Source organism: Mustela nivalis, assembly GCF_964662115.1.
Source record: "Mustela nivalis genome assembly, chromosome: 2".
Taxonomy (NCBI): domain Eukaryota; kingdom Metazoa; phylum Chordata; class Mammalia; order Carnivora; family Mustelidae; genus Mustela; species Mustela nivalis.
The window spans coordinates 98,596-117,418 of NC_139021.1; the positions used below are offsets into that span (position 1 = coordinate 98,596).

Genomic DNA, 18,823 nt, shown 5'->3' on the forward strand with positions numbered 1-18,823 from the left:
GCTCAGCGGGGAGCCTGCCCCTCTCTCTCTCTCTCTCTCTCTCTCTCTGTCTGCTGTGATCTCTGTCTGTCCAATAAATAAATAAAATCTTTAAAACACACACTTACCCTTTTTTTAAAGAGAATCGTTTCTTTACGATTTTTGACTGGTTTCTTGGACAGACACAGGTCGCAAGCAGGCAGACAGGCGGGCAGACGCCTGAGCCCCGCAGCGCCCCAGACGCGCGTGTCCTTCGCGCCCACGTGCGGGACCCGCTCGGCGCACGTGCCGGAGCCGCCCCCGAAACGCGTGTTGTCGCGAGGGAACCCGAGTGTGTCCACCGGTCCGCCGACCCACTTACCAGCGGGGGCTCCGTTCGGCCCCGTGCGCCCTCCTGCCTCCATCAAGCTGCCGCGGGCTCCGATTCCGGGAACTCGGCCCCGCGTCCCACCGCCGCGGCCCACCTCGCTTCCCGCTGCTTCTCACGCCCGCCTCTTCGCGCCCAGGCCGCAGCGCGCTCTGGCCGCCGCTAGAGCGGCGCTAGAGCACCAAGTCGCCGGGCCTCCGCCGCCTAGAGCGGCGCTAGAGCACCAAGTCGCCGGGCCTCCGCCGCCTAGAGCGGCGCTAGAGCACCAAGTCGCCGGGCCTCCGCCGCCTAGAGCGGCGACGCTGGCCCGGAAGTCGGGGGAGGGATTTCCGGGGCCCGGGTCGGGGCCGCGCCGCGGCGGTCCTGGGCGTTGCGCGCGGCGCGGAGCGGTCCCCGGAGGGGCGGCGCTCGCGAAGGGGAAGCCTCCACGTTGCGTCCGGCGCTGCGGCGGGACGCCGATGCCCCCGTGGCGGGTGCCGGCCTCCGGCGGTCTAGGCAGGACGTCCTGGGCAGAGGGGCGGGGGCTGCTCGTCCGGGGCGGGGTAGCGGGCCTCGGAGGGCGCCTCCGGAGCGGGCGCGAGGGCCAGCGTCGGGACGTGCCCGGGACGGCGGAGCCTGACTCGCCCTGGAGCCCGGCCGCGGGACCGCGGGGCGGCGGGGCAGGTGCGCGGTGAGTGCTGCCTGGCGCCGGCGGTTGGGGTGGAGGAGGGGCCCCGGGACTCGGGGCGAACGGCGGACCGGGCCGGGCTGCGTGCGAGGCGAGCCTGCCGCCCGGCCTGGAGGCCCCGGGTGGCCCAGTCCGGTCCAGGCGGCGGCGAGGCTCGCGGGCCGGGGAGGGGCTCCGTCCTCCCCCTGCGGGTGGAGCTGAGAGGGGAGCCGCGGCAGTATTTCCCGGGGCCGGCGGCGGCTGGGGCTGCCGGTCGTCGCTGCTGAGCGCCCGGGCGAGCTCCGAGCCGGAGAATTTGCTCCCAGGCCCGCTGGCCGAGTCCGGTCCCTGAGGTCGTCGTGCTGCCTGTCCGGAGCCCCTGCGGCCCCCGCCCTTGCGCAGGGACCTTGCGTCCCGCAGTCGCAGGGGCTCCGGTCGTGAGCTCATCCCCTCGCCAGGGCTCTTTGCTGGGCAGCGGGCCGTACCCGCGGGTTCCAGGGATCGGGATGGGCACAGGGGTGTTGGCGGGCATTCTGTTCCCGCAGCTTCAGCCTGTGCCCTCCCTGGGCGCGATCCCGCATACACCGGGTGAGCAAAACAAGGTGTGAAACGAGCGTAGGTTGTTCTGGAAGGCTACGTGAGCACCTGGGAAGGGGAGCAGAGGAGCTGGCTGGCAGTGTTTCACCATCAATCCTTTTTTGCCTTTGAATCTTGAGCATGTCACCCCATTCAGTGACAGCGGTAATAATTTCACGAATTTTAAAATAAAGTGAATGAATATTGTAAATGACAGACTCCCCTTGGGAGAGGGAGAGTGACGGTCCCCCCACAGAAGCAACGTCTGCTCCGTTCCGCTGCTCCGTGGCCGGCGCCTTAAGTCCGTGCTCTCCCTGCTGTGACTCTTTGTCTGTGCTGTTCCCCTGAGCACCTGTGTCTGTCCTAGTACAGAAACGTGGCGGGTGCCTCACTGTCCGGCAGCCGTGGCCTCTGATAGTCTGCACCCCAGTGACCCTGCCTCTGAGTACCTTTGCCTCGTGTCCTACCTTTTTAACCAGGCATTGCCCTGGGCCTGGTTAAATGCGGGCCTGCCCCAGGGTGCCGTTCCTCCTTGCTGCCTTTTTCCAGATGGTCTCAGCCTGTCAAAGACCAGTGATTTGGTTGGACCAACCCGTGTGGTTCTTGCTATGATTGCAAAATGCCCTTCAGCAACAACCGTTAGGAAATTTTCCAAAAAATAAAGGTTTAGTACTTACAGGACCTGCAGATTAACACACCCGGGCCCACACGGTGAGGTTGCTGGTAATGACAGAGGTGCACTGGCCTGGATGTCTGCTTTTATTGAGGTCAAGGGCGGAGACCTGGGGTTTCGTAGGCTCCTTCTTTATTGATGAATTTAAAACCTGAGAGTGCAGGGGCACCTGGCAGTTGCTTAAATATCTGACTTCAGACCCAGTTCATGATGTCAGGGTCCTGGGATTGAGCCCTAAATCAAGCTCCCTGCTCAGCGGTGAGTTTGCTTCTCCCTCTCCCTCTGCCCCTCCCCCACACTGGTGCACTACGCTCTCTTTTCTCAAATGAGTAAGTAAGATACTTTTAAAAAATAAAGTAAAACGTAAGAGTGGAAATTTAAAGCACAGGAGGAGAAAAATAACAAGTGGCCAGTGATCGGAATCAACCAAGATTTCAGAAACAATGGAGGCTCAGTCAGGGGAGGCGCCCTGGCTCTTTGTCTAGGCCAGTGGCTGGCACTTATTCCATCTTTGAAATAGATGCCTGTTTGCAGCAGGTGCTTCAGCATCAGAGCTTAATTCAGGCACTTGCATTACAAAAAACAGAACAACTGACTGGGCTTATACTACATCTTACCCAGCAGGCAGGCAGAGTCCACTGTGCACTTCCGCCAGCATTTCCTTACTTGTCTTCTCCACCCTGACGAGACGGAAGGGTGATGAGAACCTGTCAGTGGTGCAGTGTGAGTAAGGAGCCACAGGGTATTGCCACAATAGGGGTGGGCCACTGAGCAGGGCATTTGCAGAGACCAGGCAGTGGGAGGGGTGGGGGAAATAACTAATTTCCTCCGTATGGGGATGCGGTCATGTATCAGTATCATGTATCCCCTCAGAAGGAGCATTTAGAGCTGGAAGTGAGCCCTGGGAATCTTCACAGGACAAGGGTGTTGACGCCTTCCTTAACTGAGGACGCTGGTGTAGGTTCAGAGTGAGCCCTGGTGTACCAACGTGAAGAGAGAGAGAAGGAGGAGCCTGGGAGGGAGCCACTGATGCAGTGGGAAGACAGCTTAGACGAGATCGGGCGCGTTCAGGGTGGTATGGCCGTAGACGGGAAGACAGCTTAGGATGGTGGAGACCTCACTGTGATGCAGCCAGGAGGGCACAACTCAGACACAGTGGTGATGCCATGTGCCCATCTGAAGCAAGGCTGCCCCTGCTGCCCAACTCCTGGAGTTGCTGCTCTGCCTTGAATGGACCTGATGGTTCATCTTCAGGAATGTCAGAAATGAGGGGTGGGCCCACCATGGGTGAGGGTTCTATGGGGCTGTTCTCCTCTCCTGGCAGCCTGGGGCCCTTCTAGGGGTGCCCATAGGACACTGTGCTCACCCTGCCCTGAGGTCAGCATCTTCCCCCTTCCCTGAGACCTAGCACCAGGTCTGCATCAGGTCTGAGGCTATGGGGATGGAAGAGACCCCTGCCTGGTGGGAATATGGCTCCCCAGAGCGACCTCTTCTAGACACTCACCTGTACCCTTGCTGGTCTCCAGGTCCCAGCCATGCCCAGCCTCAGAGCTCGATCTGAAAAGGCCGAAATGGAGCCCTCAGTTCCTGGACCATCCCCTTGGATCCCTGCAGCCCAGGCCTGTGTGAGCGATGCACCCGTTGTGACCCACGCTGGATCGGCGCTCTGTGATCCCCACTGCTTTGGCTACACTGAGCCAGGAACCACCCCCCCTCACCATCAGCAGCCAGGTACTGGGAGCAGGTTCCGCACTGGTTGCCCTTATTCTGGAGGGACTTTGGCCATGTCACCCTCTGTTTAGCCCCAGGAGGCAACCATGTCATGATTAGGGATGGGGTGTCCCATGGACTTGAGGGCCAAGGCTAGAGATCAGAGAGGAATTTGGCCTGGCCCCAGGCTCTCTCGGGGTGTGGGCAGGACACTGTGTTCCCCCACCTGGCATAGAGGGGTGTGACAACGATGGTTGCCAGCTGAGCCCTGCAGCCCAGCTACCAGGCTGGTGGTAGTCCCCTGCATTTAGGGTACAGCCCTAATTCAGGCCTTGATCCTACTCCCTTCTGGCTGCATTCACACTGCCTTGCCAGTCCCATCCACTTTAGAACTGTAGAGAGGCCTTTCCTGAAGACCCCCCAACTAGCCTGCCTTTTCTGTGGACCCCTTAGCAGTGATAAGGATAGTGACTCAGTGTTAGTTTTCCTTACTGGGATTTGATGGGGCTGTTTTACAAGGGGACACTCTTCACTACATGGGACCTATGGTCATTCTCAGGACATCTGGGCAGAATACCCCAGTCAGACTCTGTGTCCAGGGAAGGTTGGGCTGATGGCAGTGTTGGTTTGCAAACCTCATGGACTTCCCAGGTTTAACTTAAACTGGCCTCTGTATATGGAAGGGAAAGACAGACTAAAGAACAAGGCAGGCCACCCAGGCTGGTACGTGACAGTTTAATAAGCAGGGGAACTTCTTGAAGAGGCTCATCGTAGGCGGCTGTGATAGATCCCAGCACCCACCTGCCGCATCGTAAAAGTTGGTATGTGGCCTTACCCAGGGTTAATCACACATGCTGTTTAGAGGGTCACAGCATCACATCACTGTCTCGGCGCTGTGTCCTTGGGCACCTGCTGGATGCAGGGAAGGCAAGCAGAATGTACGTTCAAGGACAGGGAAAAGGATGAGGAGCCTCCAGTCACCTGCATCCAGCTCAGGAGTCCACCAGAGGTCACGTCCTCTTGATGACCTCCCCCAACAGGCAGAGGTGGTACAAGGCAGTCCTGGGTATGTTGGAGCAGGAGAGTTAGGAGGTGAGAGACGTGGTGAAGTCCTAAGAAGGGGCTCTGAGAGAGAGGCCTGCTGACTGCCCCCAGGCAGAGGCGGAATGTGAACCAAGCGGCTCACAGGATACTGGGCTGAGAATGGTGAGGGAGGACTGGCCCTATCCCAGTAAAAATGAAAAGAACAACAACAACAAAAACCACCAGGCTGATGGTAACTCATATTTAAAAAGCCACTGTGGAACGAAATGGTGGAGCACATAGTTCCAAATACCCAGTCCCTCACAAAAACATCAAAAGACAACAAAACAAAAATCAAGCAGAAAGTACCAGCACCACCTTTGTCAAGAATCTAAATCTAGAAAAGAGGTTTACAACAACCAGGTAAATGGTAAATCAGGAAAAGGCCACTTAAAAGTGGCAGGAAAGCTGTGTGGTGTTTTCACCTGCTCTTGCCCCAAACACTCCCTGGCTCAATAGCAGTTAAAGGGAGCGGCCTCTGTTCCCAGTGTGGGGAACACACTGGAATGTATGTATGTCATGGCCCCTGGCTCCAAAGGCAGCAAAGACGTTCTTAACTCAAAAATTACCGTTTGTCCTGACCTGTGTGGGGTTGGATAAAGGATTGATGCCAAGTGCTTGTCTGTTTCGCCATACTCAGAACTTGGGGCACAAAAGCCCTGGGTTCAAAAACATTGTAGGGGAACTAAAACCCCACAACTGCCTGGGACATCAGTTAATCGTACAGTCAGCCACCGAAAGCCTAGGACGGAAAGCTGGGGAAGCGAGGCCATTCAAAAGTGTCCTTGTATATCAGGAGATTCAGAAAACTGCATCCATGCCCCAGACAGGATATATGCTCAGAAAAAATCTCTGAAGATCATAACTTCCTGTCTGGCTCATCTCTAAGCCAGGAAAAGCAGGAAGCTACAATAGGTACATATAGTGTTAAAGGAGTACCCCAGCACATACACTGGAGAGGTGTATTACTTTTCTTTTACTGTTAGTATTCAAGGAAATCTCTGTCAAAACACTAGCTGAATACAAGCTAAAGAAAGACCTCAGTGACCCCACGTGACAGAGTAGCTTTAGTTTGCAAAACTTAATTGGAAACTCACTAAATGAACAAATGATTGTAGCATTCAACAATCAATAACAGCAAAGCCTGGAGGAGGAGAGACTGACTTACAGTTACTGCAATAAATATTTAAATGTCCAGTTTTTAACAAAAAATTACCACGAATACAAAGAAAAAGGAAAATAAGGGCTGGCCCATTCAAAGGGAAAAAATTAATTGGCAGAAAGTGTCCCTAAAAAAGCAGATATTTGACAGACTGTAAACCAACTTTCTTAAATGTGCTCAAAGAGCTAAAAGAAACCAGGAAAACATTGTACAAACAAAATGAGAATATTAAGAGATTCTCTTAAACTTAAACAATTATAAATATATAATTTATACTATATAATTACAGATTTGAACTAGAACAGGGCTCCTGGGTGGCTCAGTTGACTAACTGTCTGCCGTCAGCTCAGGCCATGATCTTGGGGTCCTGGGATCGAGTCCCACATCAGGCTCCCTGCTCAGTGTGGGGGTGTCTTTCTCCCTCTCCCTTCCTCACCCCCAACTTGTGCTTTCTCTCTTTCTCAGCTAATAAAATCTTTTTTTTAAAAGAACTATATGCAAATTCTAGAGTTGAAAGGTGTAATAATTGTAATGAATTCACTAGAGGGATTCAACAGCTGCTTTGAGCAGGCATATTTGAAGATAGAACAATTGAAATTATTCTGTCTCAGAAGCAGGAAGAATAAAGGTTAAAGAAAAGTGAACAGGGTTTAACAGACCTGTGGGATAGCATCACTCAAACCAAGATATACAGAAGAGAGAGAGAGAGAAAGAGGTAGAAAGAATATTTGAAGAAACAATGGCCCAAACATCTTAAATTTGTTAAAAAGACATGTATCTATACTCTACACAAAAAGCTCAACTCCAACTAGAATAAATTCAAAGAGATTCACATCAAGACTCATTATAATCAAATTGTCAAAGACAGACTCTCGAAAACAAAAAGAAGCAACCCATCTCATATAAGGGTCCTGAATTAGATTAGCAGCCAGTTTCTCATCAGAACCCATGGAGTCCAGAAGGCAGTGGGATGACAGAGTGCTGAGAGAGAAAAAACTGTCAGCCAAGAATTCTTTATTTGGCAAAATTACCCATCAAAATGATGTTCCCAGATATTTTGAGATAAATAAAAGCTCAGGATTTTTTTTTTTTTAAGATTTTTTTTTATTTGACAGAGAGGGAGAACATGTGCACAAGCAGGGTGGGGGCAGAGGGAGAGGGAGAAGCAGACTCCCTGCTGAACAGGGAGCCTGAGATCATGACCTTAGGCAGAGGAAGATGATTAACTGACTGATCCACCCAGGTGCCCCTAAGGACATTTATTACCACTCTTTCCATTTATTACCATTATTACTGCCCTTTTTAGAAATGCTAAAGTAAGTCCTGCAGGTTAAGATGAAGGGACACTAGGTAGGAACTGAAAGCCATATAAACGAATAAAAGTCTCTAGTAACGGGTAACTGCATTATTAACTGTGAAAGCTAGTAATACTGTGTTTTTGGTTTATAACTCCGCTTTTTATTTCCTAAATGATTTAAAAGACAAATTCATAAAAATAATTAAAAATTATGTCATAACATATGAAGATACATTTGTGACAACATGAAGTGGGGAACAGAGGTGTGTGAGAGCAATGTTTTTTTATGCTGTTTTGGCTAAGTTGTTATCAGTTCAAACTCGATGGTTTCATTCTGTGGTTGTAATGTATAGCGTGGTGACTGGAGCTAACAATACTATACTATATGTTTGAAAATTGCTAAGAAAGGGGCGCCTGGGTGGCTCAGTGGGTTAAAGCCTCTGCCTTCGGCTCAGGTCATGATCCCAGGGTCCTGGGATCGAGCCCCGCGTCAGGCTCTCTGCTCGGCAGGGAGCCTGCTTCCTCCTCTCTCTCTCTGCCTGCCTCTCTGCCTACTTGTGATCTCTGTCTGTCAAATAAATAAATAAAATCTTTAAAAAAAAAAAAAAAGAAAATTGCTAAGAAAGTAGAACTTAAAAGTTCTTACCATCAAAAGAAGGGGGTATCTTGCTGATTGAGTTGTTAGAACATACCACTCTTGGTCTTGGGGTCATGAGTTGAGCTCCATGTTGGGTGTAGACATTACTGAAAAAAAAAAAAGACTATATAAGGTGATGAGTGTGTTAACTAACCTTATGATGGTAATCATTTAACAGTGTATATTGTTTTAGGGTATTAGGATGTTAATTGTAATCCTCATTATATTTTAAGAAAATATCTTTAAAATATCCATGAAAGGAAGAAAGAAGAAAATTAAGATGGTACACTACAAAAAAAAAAAATAACATAAAAGAAGACATTATTAAAGTAAATGGGGGACAAAAATGGTAAAAGATACCAAAAACTAGTAGCAAAATGAAGTAAATCCTTCCTTACCAATAATTAATTATAAAAGGTTTAAACTCTCCAAAGGCAGACATTAACACAGTGGGTAAAAAAGCACAGTCCAACTATATACTGTCTCCAGAGGCTTACTTTAGATCCAAAGACACAAATAAGTTTAAAAGTAAAAGGTGATAAAATATACCACCTGCAAATAAATAGTAACCAAAAGAGCTGGGGCGACTCTACTGTAACACCAGAAAAAATAAATGAGGTAAAAACTGTAATGAGAAAAGAAGTACATTATGTGTGGGTAAAAGAATTCAGCAAGAGGGTATAAACTACAAACATCTACATGCCAAAAGAGAACCCCAAAATATATGGAACACATAGACATTTGAAGGGAGGAGTAAATAATTACACAGTAATACTTGGAGACTTCAGTACCTCACTTCTAAAAATGGATAGAACATCTCAACAGAAGATCAGTAATGAAATTGAGAACTTGGACAAAAGTAAATAATCAATTAGACCTCATAGGTGTGTACATACATACACTTCCTCAAAGAAGCACATAGTCTTTTCAGGTGTACCTAGTCATTCTCCAAAATAGACCTTATGTTAAGCCACAAAACAACTCTTCATAATAAAAACAGCTGAAATCGTTTAACTTATTATCTCTAATCAATAACAGCAGGAAAATTGAAAATTTTACAAATACATAGAAATAAAACAATATATTCTTAATCCGTGAGTCAGGAAAAAATTAAAAGGGTAATTAGAAAACACCTGCAGACAAATAACAAAATACGCCATGAGGGCTGTGCCAGAAGGTAAATTTCTAGCTGTAATGGATACATTAAAAAGGAAGAAAGATCTGGGGTGCTCATGTGGCTCAGTTGTTAGGCTTCTGCCTTCAGCTCAGGTCAGGATCCCAGGGTCCTGGGATCGAACCCCGCATCGGGCTCCCTGCTCAGCGGGAAGCTTGCTTCTCCCTCTCCCACTCGCCCTGATTGTGTTCCCTCTCTTGCTGTGTCTCTCTCTGTCAAATAAATAAAATCTTTTAAAAAAAGAGAAAAAAAGCAGGGCACCTGGGTGACTCAGTGGGTTAAGCCTCTGCCTTCAGCTCAGGTCATGATCTTGGGATCCTGGGATCGAGCTCCGCATTGGGCTCTCTGCTCTCTGCTCAGCGGGGAGCCTGCTTCCCCCTCTCCCTCTGCCTGCCTCTCTGCCTACTTGTGATCTCTCTCTCTCTCTCTGTCAAATAAATAAAATATTTTTAAAAAATAAAAGGAAGAAAGATCTTAAGTCAGTAACCTAACTTTACGTCTAACTTAAGGAAGTATGAAAAGAAGAGTCAAGCAAGCCCAAAGCTACCAGAAGGAAGGAAATAATAAACATTAGAGAAGATTTAAATAAAAAACATTAGAGAATTAACAAAATCAAAAGTTGGTTTTTTGAAAAGATTAAAATTGACAAACCTTTGGGGTGCCTGGGTGGCTCAGTGGGTTAAGCCTCTGCCCTCGGCTCAGGTCTTGGTCCTAGGGTCCTGGGATCAAGTCCCGCATCAGGCCCTGCTTCCCCCTCTCTCTCTGCCTGTTGCTCTGTCTGCTTGTGATCTCTTTCTCTCTGTCAAATAAATAAATAAAATATTTTTTTAAACATAGACAAACCTTTGAAGACACAAATAACAAAAATCAGAAGTGGACATTACTACCTATCCTTAAAAAAGTGAACAGGAGTATAAGAGAAGACTGTTAACAGTTGTGTACTGACAGATTAGATAAACTACATGAAAGAGAAATTCCTAAAGACAAAAAAATTACCAAAGTGACTCAAGAATGAAGTATTATGGGACACTTGGGTGGCTCAGTGGGTTAAGCCTCTGCTTTTGGCTCAGGTCATGATCTCGGGTCCTGGGATTGAGCCCCCACATCGGGCTCCCTGCTCAACGGGGAGCCTGCTTCCCCCTCTCTCTCTGCCTGCCTCTCTGCCTACTTGTGACCTCTATCTGTCAAATGAATAAATCTTAAAAAAAAAAAAAAGACAAAGTATTGTACCCCATGGATGTAACCCAGGAATACCAGGGTAGTTCAAGGTATCAACCAATCTGTGTCATTTACCATATAATAGAATGAAAGAGGAAAATGATAATCATCTCAATTGATGCAGAAAAGTATTTGACAAAATCAAACACCCTTTGTGATTTAAAAAAAGAGAGAAAGAAAAACATGGAAAACTCAAGGGAACCTCCTTAACATAATAAAGGGCATTCATGAAGAACCCACAGCTAGCATTATACACAGTAGTGAAAGATTAAAGTCTTTTCCCCAGCGATGAGGAAAGTATGCCCGTCTTACTACTGCTATCCAACACTGCACTGGAAGTTTAACCAGAGCACTCAGGAAAGAAGAAGAAATAAGACATTCAAAGTGAGAAGGAAGATGGAAAACAATCTCTGTTTGCATAAGACGTGATCCCATATATAGAATATCCAGTAGAATCCACTAAAAAGGTATAAGAAGTAATAAATGAATTCAGCCAAGTTTCAGGGTACAAGTCAAGACACAAAATCAATTGTTTCTATATACCACAATGACCAATCTGAAAAGGAAATTAAGAAAACTTCATTTAAATATCATCAAAGGGAAAAATAGGGGCACCTGGGTGGCTCAGTTGGTTAGGCGTCTGCCTTCGGCTGAGGTCATGATCTCAGGGTCCTAGGACCAAGCCCCAAGTCAGGCTCCCTCATCAGCGGGATGTCTGCTGCTCCCTTTCCCTCTGTCCCACCCCCATATCTCCTCTCATTCTCTCTCAAATAAATAAAATCTTTTTAAAAAGAAAAAACCTACAAATAAATTTAACCAAGGAAGTGAAATACTTGTTTCCTGAGAATTACAAAGCCTTGATAAAAGAAATTAACAAATACAGAAATAGTTAGACATTGAGTCCATGGACTGAACTTAATTGGGTTACAGTATCTGTGCTATCCAGAGCAATCTGCAAAATCAATACAAACCATATCAAAATTCCAACAGCTTTTTTTGCAGGAATTGAAAAGCCCTCAGATTTATACAGAATTACAAAAGGCCCCAAACAGTTAAAGCTTGAAAAGGAAAAACAAGAGAACTCATACTCACCAGTTTCAGAAATTACTACAACGTTTTAATAAAACAATTTGGTACTGACATAAAGCTGTACACACAGATCAATGGAATAGAATTGAGAGTCTAGAAATAAACCCAGACATCTGTGACAAATTGATCAGAAAATTGAAGTCAAGACTATTCAGCAGGAAAAGATAATTTTTCAACAGGTGATGCTGGGACAAGTGGATATCCACATGCAAAAGAATAAACTGGGACCCCTACTTCACACCATATACAGAAAACAATTCAGAATGACCCAACAACCTAAATAAAGAGCTGAAATCATAAAAGTCTTACAACAGGGATAAATTTTCATAACATTGGGTTTGGCAGTGGATTCTTAGTTCTGAGACCAAAAGCGTTAGGAATAAGAGGAAAAAATAGGTAAGATGGACTTTATCACAGTTAAAAACTTTGGGGTATCAAAGGACTTTATCAAGAAAGTAAAAAGACATCCTACAGAATGGGAAAAAGCCTTAGCAAATTGTATTTCTGGTAAGAGTCTAGCTTTCAGAATATATAAAGAACCCTTAAAACCCAACAATAAAAAGACAACCCAATTTAAGATGGCCAAAGGACTTAAATAAATAAATGCTTTTTGAGGGCGCCTGGGTGGCTCAGTGGGTTGAGCCACTGCCTTCGGCTCAGGTCATGATATCAGGGTCCTGGGATCGAGTCCCGCATCGGGCTCTCTGCTCAGCAGAGAGCCTGCTTCCTCCTCTCTCTCTCTCTCTGCCTGCCTCTCCGCCTACTTGTGATCTCTCTCTGTCAAATAAATAAAATAAATAAATAAATAAAATCTTTAAAAAAATGCTTTTTGAAAGAAAATATGCAAATGGCCAACAAGTACATGAAAAGATGCTTAAATTCATTAGTCATTTGAGAAATGCAAATCAAAACCACAAGGAGATAACCACACCCACTGAAGTGGCTGTAATGCTTCAGTATGTCACAAGTGTTGTCAAGGGTGTAGACAAATTGAAACTCTCATACATTGCTGGTGGGAATGTGAAGTGGTCCAGCCACTGTGTAATAAAATTTGGCCATCCCTCAAAAGTTTAAACATACCATTGCCATAGGACCCAGCAGTGCTAGATAAATATGTGAAGAGTTGAAGACAGATACTCAAACATGGACCTATACATCGTGATCATAAAAGCACTACTCACAGTGCCAAAAGAAAACAGCCTAGATGTCCATTGGTGGAAAATACAGTATATCCGTACAATGGAATATTACTCAGACCAAAAAAAGGGGGAGCATGAAGCAGTGATAGATGCTACAATGTGGCTGAACTTGGAAAAACATTAGTGAAAGTGAAAGAACTACACCTAAAAGTTCCATGTGATATGATTCTGTTTATATGAGATATCAGGAATAGATAAATGGAGAGTGCAGATTGCCAAGAGTCCAGGAGGAGAGATGCAAACTGATGAGTTAAGAGGCTAGTTTGCAGTGATGGCACTGTTTTGGAATTAGATAGAGGTGTCATGGCACAACATTGTGAATGTAGTAAATGCCACTTCAATGTTTTAAACAATTTTGTTTGTAAATCTTGCCTCTGTAAATAAAGTAAGTGTAAACCCACTCAGGAGACAGAAGACTAGTGGGGCCTCCACCTGAGCTTGTGCTGACACTTGGGCCTCGGTGCTGCGGGTGGCTGGGTTAGGTGCCAGGTCAGATGACTGCTGTGCCTCCCGAAGCAGCCAGTGCACCACAGGCCCGCGTGGCACTCCCATGAGCATGGTTTTGACCTGGGTTCTTACCTAAACTGTTTCCCATAAACCCAGAAGCCATTAATCATAAAGGTCTGCAGTGACTGCTTTCTCTCAGGAAATACTAAGGGATTTGTTGTGTTCTAGATGGACTCAGAATCCTCTCTCTTTTCTGCAGTGGGGACCAGTCATGGGGGCAGTAAGGATGGTGCAAGAAGTTGCATTTGTTTTCAAATCTTTCTTTGCCCTTAAACCCAGTTTTTGCTGTTTTAAAAGATTTTATTTTTAAGTAATCTCTGCACCAACATGGGCAACATGGAGCCCAAATCTACAACCCCAGGATCAAGAGTCACATGCTCCACTGACGGAGCCAGCCAGGCACCTCCCATTAAACCCAACTGTGTGTGTGTGTGTGTGTGTGTGTGTGTGAGAGAGAGAGAGAGAGAGAGAAGGGAAACCACATTTCCAATTTTACATTTCCTTTCAAAAGAGAAACTTTCATCATTGTTCCAACAGTTGTAAAGTTGCAGAGAACTACATCAGATTTAATAAATCTAAAGTGACCTCTCACCATCCTCACCCACAGGTTCCTGGTCAGCAGTGGCGTGGGGCTGAAAACCAGTCATTGCCACCATCTCCTGAGCCACACTAGTGATTTTATTTTAGGGTCAGCAGACTGTGGCCCACAGGCCAGATCCAGCTAACCAGGGATTGGTTGGGGGCTTTTGTTGGGTTTTTGTTTAACGGCCTGCAAACAAAGAATGGTTTGAGGTTTTTCCAGGGTTGTAACAAAGCAGACCATATAACCAATACCATACAGCCACAAAGCCTAAAATGGGTACCCTGTGACCAATTATGGGAACGCTCCATTGACTCCTATGTGTTATTCCCTTCTGGCCCCTACTCCATATCCAGCCAGAGGCAGGTGCGAGGATCCCTGGGTCAGTTGCTGCGGGCTCTGGGGGGCATGGTGGTCTTTGGACCAATCTGTGCAGACCGTTGTTTCCCTTAGCAACCTCCCTGTCCCTGCAGCCCTCAGTGAGCCCTCCCCCCATTACTCCTAGGAGCCTAGCCTTATGTGGACATTTCCTAGACACCCCCAGGCCCAGGGCTTCTGAGCTGGGGAGCTCTGAGACTCAGAAGAACATGGTCAGCCCATGTGCAGCACATGATGATAGGCCTGTCTGAGGGTCAGCAGGAGGGTAAAGCACAGCACCTGTGTGGCTGAGTTCATAGGAGAGAGTCTGACACAAACTCCATGCAGGGGGCAAGGAGTGTGCAGGGGCTTCCAGATGTGTGGGCATGGCAGGCAGACAGGCTGAGTGTGTAACCAGGCCAGGTCTGCATTGAGGTCATTCTGGTGGCTCCAGAGGGAGTAGAAGTGTCCAGATGAGGCAGGGACACAGAATGCTGTTAGATCCTAGACCTTCCAGATGGGACGATGCAGTGTCAGCCTGAACTGAGGGGCCATTCAGAGGGCAATGAGCCCAACGAAGTATGGGGAAGGGTGTCCACCCGCCTACTCAGCACCACTGACTGTGGCCAGATGAGGGGTCGCTCCAGTCCCGGGATATGGGGCCCTGTCAGGGAGCGATCAGGGAGCCCTGTACAGAAGTAATGGAGGGGCAATGATCAGAGATTGTCCCCAGTGAATCATGTTTGCACAGACACCGCACAGAAGTGAAGGGGGAGGTGGTGCAGTCACTTCAGCATCCGACTCTTAATTGTGGCTCAGATCATGGTCCAGCTCCATGCAGAGTCTGCTTAAGTTTCTCCCTCTCCCCCTTCCTCATGCTCATTCTCTCTCTTTCTCTCTAAAATGAACAAATCTTTAAAAAAAAAAAAAAAAGTGAAGGAGCATGAGAACCATCTGGGGAGTGCTCCGAGCACGGCAGATCCTAAGGTGAATGTATCCATCCTGCTCCGGGAACAAGAGCAGCAGTGAGGGTGAGTTAAGAAAGGGCCTGGGAGAATGTTGGAGTGCTCTGATGTTACGGGGATGTCTGTGGGCAGCAGGGGAGGGTGGAAGGCCAGGTAAGCTAGTCAACATCCAGGCAGGAAAAGACAGCCACAGAGTGGTCCGGGTGTTTGATTGAAACAGAGACTTAAGATCTGTGTTCAGCTGGGTGATCCAGGGGAGTGAGGGTTTCCTTGTTCCTTCAGATGTGAGGGAGAGAAGAGGGGAGGTGACAGAGCCCTTCTGATGGCTGAGGAACCTTGTGCACATTTCTGCCTCCAGAATGGTGGGCACGGCAGCTTTACCATTGTAAAGTTGCACAAAGTTGTCCAGCTACGACTGTCAGAATTGCAGGTTTGGTAGGACAGTGCACAGTCTCTGAAGCCGCCTCTGTTGAACAGGACAGAATCTGGTGTTTTAGGTAAGTCCCCACTGCCATGCAATCAGAAGTACCCTGCTTCTCTGAAAGGAACAGTCCCTTTCTGCACCTGCCAGCAGAGAGCGCACCTGTCCCTACTGGTGACTCCTGAAGCAAGGTCTGAATGCTGTTAGTTGGTGCTAAAAAAAAATACCGGCCCAAGAAACACTGTGGGAAAGACAAAAGAGTTACAGTGAGTAACAATATAGCATGAGGTGTAGACTTGCTGATGATCTGAGTGGGAGAGGGAGACAGACATGCCCCGTTGAGGGGCATCTGGAGTTGTACTTAAAGCAGTAGGGAGCTGCAGGTGATTTCCTGAGATGTGGGTCATGGGGGTGAGCATCAGTCTTGTAGGTTGAAGGGCCCTGCTGCCTCATCCCCTCAGAGCCGTCCCAGCCCCCTCTCTCGTCCCCTTGAGAGATTTGGGACTGCCACTCCCAGTGGGTCACACATTCCTGGATGTGTCATCAGTATTTTCCTGTTCCCTTCCAAGTGGCTTTGTTTGTCATTTCAGATTGGGACACCAGCACTAAGGGCAAGGAATTTCTTCAGAAGAAAGAAGTTTCTGAGGATTTGGAATCACAAGTGGAAATATCAGAAAACTATACCAGTGATTTTTCCCAGGCACCTGAGCTTGGAGAATTCTGTGATGATGTAATGGAGGGAGATTGGGGAATTCCTGACAGGGAGAGACGGGTGCAGTCACTCTACCATGAGGGAGGCTTCACACCAGTGGCAGTGCTCCTTAGGAGCCCCTTAGAAAAAGAGCTGGGCTGTGATGACTTTGTAAGAAGCCTCAGTCTGAGCCCAAACCCAACAGTGTCTCAGGGAATTCCTACAGAAGAGACGCCACATCTGTATGACATGTGTGGCCACAGCTTCCAGCACAGTATGGACTTAAGTAGCCATGAGGGCCTTCACATAGCCGAAAGCCCACTCATTTGCAGTGATTGTGGGAAAACCTTCAGGGGAAACCCTGATCTTATTCAGCATCAGATAACCCATACTGGACAGAAATCCTTCATATGCAGTGAATGTGGAAAATCCTTCAGCCAGAACTCATTTCTTAAAAATCATCAAAGGTCTCATGTGAGTGAAAAACCCTATCAGTGCAGTGAGTGCAGGAAAACCTTCAGTGTGCACTCACACCTCATTAGGCATCAGATTAACCACAGCGGAGAGAAGCCTTATGTATGCAGTGATTGTGGAAAAGGCTTCAGCCAGAACTCAAGCCTTCAAAAGCACCAGAAGTCTCACATGAGTGAGAAGCCCTATGAATGCAGTGAGTGTGGGAAGGCTTTTCGGCGGAGCTCAAACCTCATCCAGCATCAAAGAATTCATTCTGGAGAGAAGCCGTACGTGTGCAACGAATGCGGCAAGGCCTTTAGGCGGAGCTCAAATCTCATTAAGCACCACAGGATTCACACAGGTGAGAAACCTTTTCAGTGTAATGAGTGTGGGAAAGCATTCAGCCAGAGCTCACACCTGAGGAAGCATCAGAGGGTTCACACTGGAGAGAGACCTTATGAGTGTAGTGAGTGTGGCAAACCATTCAGCCGGGTTTCCAACCTCATTAAGCATCACAGGGTTCACACTGGAGAGAAACCTTATAAGTGCAGTGACTGCGGGAAGGCCTTCAGTCAGAGTTCAAGCCTCATTCAGCATCGGAGAATTCACACTGGAGAAAAGCCTCATGTATGTAATGTGTGTGGAAAAGCCTTTAGTTACAGCTCGGTGCTCAGAAAGCACCAGATAATCCACACAGGGGAGAAGCCGTACGAATGTAGCGTCTGTGGGAAGGCCTTCAGTCACAGCTCAGCCCTCATTCAGCATCAGGGTGTACACACGGGTGACAAGCCCTATGAGTGTCGCGAATGTGGAAAAACATTTGGCCGGAGCTCCAACCTCATCCTTCACCAGCGAGTTCACACTGGAGAGAAACCCTATGAATGTACCGAATGTGGAAAAACCTTTAGCCAGAGTTCAACTCTGATTCAGCATCAGAGAATCCATAATGGATTGAAACCCCATGAATGTAACCAGTGTGGTAAAGCCTTCAACCGAAGCTCAAACCTCATACACCACCAGAAAGTTCACACTGGAGAGAAGCCATACACGTGTGTCGAATGTGGTAAGGGCTTCAGCCAGAGTTCACACCTTATTCAGCATCAGATAATCCACACTGGTGAAAGGCCGTATAAGTGCAGTGAGTGTGGGAAGGCCTTCAGTCAGCGTTCAGTTCTGATCCAGCACCAGAGGATCCACACTGGTGTGAAGCCCTATGACTGCTCTGCTTGTGGGAAAGCATTCAGCCAGCGGTCCAAGTTGGTCAAACACCAGCTGATCCACACCAGGGAATGAAACAGCTCCATTCCCAACTCCTCTGCCCATGTCCCAGCTTCACCCTCCCCCCAGACTTGAAGCCAGGTGCACTTGCTGTCCTCTACCCCCACATCCCACTGTCCACAAAGCCCAGACCCTCCTTCCCCTGCCAGCACTCCTGCTTCCTGTGACCTCTTGTTTCTTGTTTGTTTTGCTTGTACATTTTGTTATCAGACTGCCACAATTGTTAGGAGGGGAAAGGTGATAGAAGCATCATATTCACAAATAGAGTTTATTACTATAATCAAACAGAACCAAAAAAGTAAACTAACGTTTGGTTTTAAATAACATAGGAATGCTTTTCTTTGGTAATTAGAGTGAACTCTTTGTCTATGGTTATAATTGATAGTCTTCTTACATAAAATCAGGTCAAGAGTTTCTCTGCTCTGACTACAGTCATCCTCCCCCAGAAGTGGTGTGCAGTCATTACAAGTTCCTCACCCTTCCTTGTCCCTCCTGTGCAGTCACTAGATGCAAGATTCCTTCTGCCTTTCCTTTGTGCAGGATCTGAGGTCATGCTTTCTTACAGTCAAACTCAGGGCTGCTGTGCAGTTATGCAAGCAGCTGTTTACCACCCTCTGTCCCTGTGCCTTATGATCCTGGCCATTGGCCCCACAGAGCCCTGCCCTCTCCATGTCCTTCCTATTCTCACAAGCTCCCAGGCTCAGTTTTCTCCCATGCCCCCTCATCTCCAGTTATGGAGCACCTGTGTCTGCCCCTAGTAG

General features: G+C 47.7%; 1 protein-coding gene across 3 annotated transcripts; it reads left to right on the forward strand.

Annotated features, from left to right (window-relative positions):
* Positions 1-679: 679 nt before the first annotated feature.
* Positions 680-18,386, forward strand: ZNF16 (zinc finger protein 16). 3 transcript variants are annotated; one of them, XM_082713820.1, is made up of 4 exons: positions 680-1,016; positions 3,768-3,972; positions 15,189-15,285; positions 16,231-18,386. In XM_082713820.1, exons 3-4 carry the CDS (start codon positions 15,246-15,248, stop codon positions 18,075-18,077), a joined length of 1,887 nt encoding a protein of 628 aa, XP_082569946.1. In that variant the 5' UTR covers positions 680-1,016; positions 3,768-3,972; positions 15,189-15,245; the 3' UTR covers positions 18,078-18,386. The 3 variants fall into 3 exon arrangements, with proteins under 3 accessions (XP_082569946.1, XP_082569944.1, XP_082569945.1); XM_082713818.1 differs by lacking the exon at positions 15,189-15,285; XM_082713819.1 differs by lacking the exon at positions 15,189-15,285 and having other exon boundaries at positions 680-1,009.
* The last annotated feature ends 437 nt before the right edge of the window (positions 18,387-18,823 follow it).

Coding starts and splice junctions, on each gene's coding strand:
- ZNF16 (XM_082713818.1), top strand. CDS start 3,777: ATGCCCAGCCTCAGAGCTCGATCTGAAAAGGCCGAAATGGAGCCCTCA. Junction 3,973..16,230: donor CCCTCACCATCAGCAGCCAG/GTACTGGGAGCA, acceptor TTGTCATTTCAG/ATTGGGACACCAGCACTAAG.